This window comes from Meleagris gallopavo, chromosome 4, assembly GCF_000146605.3.
Source record: "Meleagris gallopavo isolate NT-WF06-2002-E0010 breed Aviagen turkey brand Nicholas breeding stock chromosome 4, Turkey_5.1, whole genome shotgun sequence".
NCBI lineage: Eukaryota > Metazoa > Chordata > Aves > Galliformes > Phasianidae > Meleagris > Meleagris gallopavo.
The window spans coordinates 3325681-3332232 of NC_015014.2; the positions used below are offsets into that span (position 1 = coordinate 3325681).

A 6552-nucleotide genomic window follows, 5' to 3' on the forward strand; every position below is an offset into this window, starting at 1 on the left:
TCCGGGCGGTGAGGGGCAGGGCGCATGCGCAGGAAGCGTGCGCGCCTTCGCTTCCCTTTGAGTTGAGAACTGGTAGTAAAGGCGCCGAGTTTTAAATTAATTTTACTTAAACGTGACTGGTGAACTCCGCTATTAAATTGAAGGCACTAAGGTTTTTGCCTGCGTGAGGCTTCTCCAAAAGACAAAGCTGGCGTTTCTCTGCATGGGAGCTCTCTGTGGGCTGTAAGATGTCACGGTGCTGGCATAGAGAAGGCATGCGATTTAAAAAAAAGAAAGAAAAAAACCTACTAAAAGTTAATAATCTCAAACTATTATAACATCCAGCTCTATAATAACAACCCTATAATTGTATCTACCTCCACAACACGAAACTGCGCCCTTAATATCAACAAAACATTCACCACCACGTAAAGGCTTCTGTTCTAGGTTTGCCATGAATGCCACAGTTCTGGGTCCCGAGAGTCAGATGCCTCACACAACTTGCCAGGGGATCCCACAGCAGGGGTCACTTTTTGACGTGCAACGATCAGGCAAACAAGCAGCTTTCCTGTAGGAGAGAAAGGGGAAATTCCTTCTGCCCCAGCCAAGCTTAAGGGAGAGTTACTCAGAGCTCTCCCCCAAGACAGTGACTCAGGAGATAAAACACATGCCTTACGTTGAACATCGATGGAAAAAATAATAATAATAATAACCTGAAAAAACTGCTGTGGTTGGGCTTTCAAACAGAGCTACCAGTGTTTTCACTCCCAGTGAATGAACGAATAGCAGAGTGCAAAAGTTATTCTAAAGGTGAAAATCATAAGTAAAAACTTAAGATATTACATGCTGAGAGCACAAAACACACACACACACACACACACACACACACACACACACACAAAACAAACAAACAAACAAACAAAAAAAAACACCAAACTATCAGGATTTGAATGTATGGTGAGAAGCAGAGGAGGGAGCAATACATTTCCCAATTCAGAAATTCCATGCAATAAACTTCCCCTCCAGCTCCACATAGAGTGCACTCAAACACTTGCTTCCCCTCCAGACTGTCTGGGCAACTTTTAATATAGAGTCAGAAGTGTGCTTCACAAATACACCAGGCAGGCTGAAGTGAGCATCTGCCAGAAAATAGATTGCTTTATCTGATTGTTCCATTCTGTATTCACAGTGTGTAAGAGCAGATGCCATGTGAGTTTAGCAGGAAAATTAAGCATCTATACGTGAGTGTGTTTTTATTGACAGCTACCTAAAATAATACATAGGCTAAGCAGGATAGGCATTTTAAGAACAGTTTCCACAAGAAGTTTAACATCACAAGCACCTAGCATTTTTTGTACTGTATTAAGCAATGAGCCTGTATAAAGAACTGTATAAACAATGAGCAGAAATAAACTCTGTCATTACACAATTACTCAGAACAGCTTAGGAATTGTAATGCTATAATGTGATGGAAAGTAATGCAATAGTAGCAGGGTGATAAAGCCTTCAGTTGCAGCAAATAAGAAGAAGCCCAAACGCAGCAGCCGTGAACACAGAAATAAAGGAAAAGAGCTGCTAACCTGTGGAAGGCCTCTAGAAAGCAGAAATCTCCAGCAAGATACCCTTGCTTCCACTGCCAAGCCTTAAATGAGATTTGGGAAGGGGTGGATCCTGGCTCCAGCCCTTCCAGTCACTCAGCTGCATTGCATGCACCTGGGCTCCCCTGGGTTGGCCCTTCCTTCCCATCAGGTGGTCTGTCACTGTTTCAGGCCATGACTTAGCATTTCTGCTGCAGGAATCTTTTCCAGTGACTGGATTGAGGTCCTGAAGTATGTAAAGCATGTGGTCTAAATACCACTGCCCTGTACTGTATGCTCTATAATAAAAAGGATCTATGGCAAATCATACAAGGATGATGCACAAGAATGAAATATTGCACATTCATAAAATTGTTTTATATTGAATCTCAGTGGCAAATTCTCATGTTCTCATCCCTGATAAAGTGAGTATGTATATACAAAAGCGGAGGCAGAAACCTACTAAAACCCAATGCCACAAAAATTAATCCTGTAGTAATTTAATTTTAAAATAAAGGAAGAGAAGATTATTATTATTTTCAGGGAGGTTAAAATTTATTTTCTTTGCTTTTCAGAACTGAAACTGGAGATTTACCTGAAGTGGACTTTTGTGGAGGATTTGTGAGTTTATGTGAGGAAGTTGGTCAGTGTGGCTGGGAGGGAGTTATTTCCCAAAGCAGACAAAGCTTTATATACATCAAATCATTTCCTAGCAAAAGATATAATAATTGGTGTCAATATGTGACAGATGTAGTTGAGTAATGAGGTAATGAAAATTAATTTTATCTGCTGAATGTAAACTTCTTATCAATGCAGAAGCATATTCAAGTTTCTACTTGCCCTTATATAAGTAAAATCATTCAACTGTCAAAGTCTTTCCTGCTTTTTAAAGTGTTTTAGTTAAGTGTTTTGTAGTTGTACACTGGCAACTAGATTGTGTTTTGACAGTTTCCTCCATATTCGTGCAGAACTCACAGCATTTTTCCAACAAGATACTTCATTTCATCTAAACACTACAGCTTAGCCTCTATCATATAAGATAGCATTTGTGTTAGAATGAGGGTAGTGAACATGATGTACGGTAAACATCATCATCCTTTCAACCAGGATATTTTTAAGTAATCTTTGATGTAGCAACACAAGCATGAAAGTGTTCTGTGAAAAGAATAATTTCGTAGATGAACGCTTGAATCACAGTAGCAGTAAAACTAATTTTCAAGATTTAGACAGTTAAGAAATATTACTGCTAGCACTGGAATTCAACGTCAGCTGTCAAGGCAGGGCTGTAGGCCTGTTTTCTGCCTGCATTTTCTTTGAAGGAGCTCTCTGTTGTTTTCTAGATTTGTTTGATAGATTCCTGCTGCTAAGACAGGTGTGTATAATTGTTTCCATCAGACCTTTAAAGCTAAAATGACACCACTCAAATTATTATTATGTGTTACTAAATTTCCTTGGTTGCAGTTGGGGAATCAGTTAAAAAACATAGCTTAATCTCAATATTTCTCCTGGACTTGAAGGCTGAAAATTGCTTGGAGATTTCAGTACACTGTTTTTTATGTTTTCAGTGGAAAATAAATTAAAAAAACAAAACAAAAAACACATGATGAAGAAACTGCGTTTCCTAATATACCTGAAATGTGAAATCCAATACTGTTGTGACATTTATCATTTATGTGTTTTATGCTTTCTTATTCTAGTCAATTATGCACATAGATTAAGTGCAGTTATATGAACACTGTACTTTAATTAATAGAGGGAGCACAGTAAATTTGAAAAATATACTTTTGAAAATATTTTTTCCTAATTTTTAGATCAATTTATCTAGGTCGTCTGGCAGCATTTTGTGCATAATCAAATTCAGTGTTTCATCACTATAAATAGCTACTTAGATCTTCCTTGAGATTCTTGTGTCAATTAAGAATTATACTTTTCTAACAAAATATGAAGCAAGAGAAAGAACAGCCTGCGAATATTGTTTCAAAGCTGTATCAGATCAGAATCTGAAAGTGAGTTACAACAGTCTTGACAGTTTCATCTTCCATATACTCTTCCTTTTCTTATTACCTCCCAATTTTCCTCTCACCCAACTGTAGCTTTATTAACTGAAGCTGCAGTCAGTTCCTAGCGACAGATTGCTCCTCACTGCTCTGAATACAATCTCTGAGAAACATGAGGCCTGGGAATTCTATCTACACATTCAGAGGTGGTGTGGGAATGGATTAAAATATAATTTTGTTTCTTTCTTACCAAATATCCTGAGGTGGGTCAGAGGAAACCCTTCAGACGATAATTTCTTCTTCTGATCACTCATCGCTGTTTTGGGTCAAGTGATGTCTGAAATTTTGTTAGCATTGATTCAAGAATAAAACTTGCACTGAAGAACCGAATTGCATCACCAAACATGCTTTCATATAGGCAAATGTTTAAAAAAAGACTTTGACCTTTTCATTAGGACTGGTCAGAGCAGAATGTACTGCTCCTTCACAGGATGTGAGTACATACAGCTTGTCAGCCTTCCATCTTAGGTCAGCACCAGTCCCTCTGCAGATACAGGGAGAAAAGAGAGACAGAGAATGTATGAATTTGATGAGTACAGAAATAATGGTACTGGAAAAAGCATTTGATACTCATAAAAGTGCTGCCACCGTATCAAAAAATCACATCCATATGTGTACTTGCTTCAAGTTGCTCCTTAGATTTTCCCCAAGTGGTCCAGAGCAAAAGGATGGCACTTCACATAACTCCTTATAATGCTTACCTTTTTAAATTGATAAAGGAAAGAAAATTGTTCTCATAGTCCCTGAAATTACTTTCATTCTTACCTACAAAAATAGGTACCTACATGAGCTGAATGCCTTGTAAAATGACCAGCAATTTTGAGCGCTGACATCTGAATTGTCACACTGACATCTGAGAGTAATTACTCCAGGAAACTCAACAGATCATTTTGAAACTTCATTGGAATTCTGTTTGCAGACTCTAAAAAAAAAAAAAAACCCTCAGAAAACTATTTTGTTGCTGTTACAAGAAGTAGTCTTAAGCTGCATGTGGATTCCATCCTTTGCAGAGCTGACAACAGGAAGACTAACTTACTATATCTCTTACTAAACAAGGTCAGAAAGAAATGACAGTTTCTAGTTTCTCTTGTACTGGACATCCTTGGTAATACAGCCATATAATACATACCAACTTGCAGGAAATGTTCTGTCTGAGAATGATTGGCTGCTCTTATGGAAGGCAGGATATTCATTGTTCCTGGTCGTAATGACTGTAGAGCCTGTTTGCCATTATATATTCATGCTGTTTCTTACATATAGTCAATTTTTAAGGGGAAAGCACAGCCTTAGATTTGCAACAATTTTGAAAATACTGCTCAAATCTCAGCATTTTTTTCACCCGTGAGTTAAACTACTGCAAGGGCGATTGATGTATTCCTGGTCAGGAACAGTGAAAGGAGAAGAAATCAGATTAACAGAACTTTCTGTATCACTGTTACTAGTTGCATTTAATTCCATTCAGGTGAATCAATACTGTAGCTTGCACAGCTGAGATATTTTGTTCTGAAGCAAGATTACAGTAGTTACAGTACAGAATGATTTACTCACCTCAGAGTTTCAAATTACTGTACAGATTTAACACAAACTCTTTACTTTTATGTAAAACTATAACAAGATGAAAAGAGGCAATGATTTCTAAGCATATCATGTTTTTCCCAAATAATGTATTTTTAAAAATGGAAAAATACACAACTTCATCTTATAGTCCTATATTCTTCTTTTACTTTATTCTTCCAAATATAACCAGTAATTTTCTGATAATCGAGCTGTCCACGATCAATTTAATCAATAGCAATTGAAATCCATTCACTAATGGGGCTGACTGCATCACCTCCACTTATTCTCTAAGAGTTTGTGCAATTCATTTATCAACTTTTATTAATCAATTACATTCTTTTTCTAGTTATGATTTCATTTCAATATTCAAATTTATAACAGTATAAGCATAATTTGGTTAGTTGCCAAACCAACTGCATGCAAGCTGCATCCATAAATGTCACTGATTCTAGTATACATAAATAGCTCAGAAATTTCAAATATCCACATAGCTGAAATCTGCATATTGGACATGGGGGGAATCATATGTGGAGAAAATAATATGCTTTGTAAAATTGACTGTGGCTTCCATATAATGACCTCAAGGTGAAAAACTAGGAGCAAGAAAAATTGCTTGTTTGTCTGACTATTGTATGTTCTTGTGTATGTTTTTATGGCATATGTCCCACAAACTTTCATGTGAAGTTTTTGTAGCTTTAACAACGTTTTAACTGACTGTTTCTGAAACGTGGAAGACCTTTTTTTTCTGTCCTGACAAATGTTCTCTACCAATCCATTTCATTTTGGCTGCACAGCCAAGTATTCTTTCAGTACTTGCAATAATGTTTTTGGTAGACAGGCGTTCATTAAAGCATCAATATGTGACAGACATTAGGCATGAAATTCTTGAATAAATTAAAGAATGCAGTTTTTAATCCACTTATGTAATAATTGAATCTTAAAAGATCTTTCTGTATGTGGATGGTTTGCTGTAGATTTCTGTACATCTCAGTTTGTATTTCTTACACTGTAGTTTCAGAATTTTAATACAGCATAAACTGGCACTGCTGACAGAATAGATGGCTTTGCCCTTCCCCCAGTTTGGATTTGCTGTCCTGTTCCTTGTGCCAACACTAATGTTCATGCAGACACGAAGGACTGAGGGTAGGGAAGTGATCCAGTGAAATTTAACACACACAGGTTATTATTATTATTATTATTTTTTGCCAGATTGGTCCCAGACCACATATTTCACTGTAGCTCTACAAATAATAGCACCCACACAAAGGGGCTTCAGGATATGAAAAGAGCAGGTAGGAAGGAGGCAAAAACGTGACTGACATTTGTTGCCAGAGCCAATTCTGCACTGGATTTCAGGGCAGTTTAATAAGGAAGGGGAAAAA

At 37.2% G+C, this 6552-nt stretch overlaps 1 protein-coding gene across 1 annotated transcript in view; it reads right to left on the bottom strand.

Annotated features, from left to right (window-relative positions):
* NAF1 (nuclear assembly factor 1 ribonucleoprotein) overlaps positions 1-256 on the bottom strand; it is a 16165-nt gene extending 15909 nt beyond the window's left edge. The window contains exon 1 of the mRNA XM_019615096.2: positions 113-256. Coding sequence (XP_019470641.1) covers positions 113-256 — 144 coding nt within the window. The remainder of the gene's footprint in view (positions 1-112) is intronic.
* Positions 257-6552: the final 6296 nt, after the last annotated feature.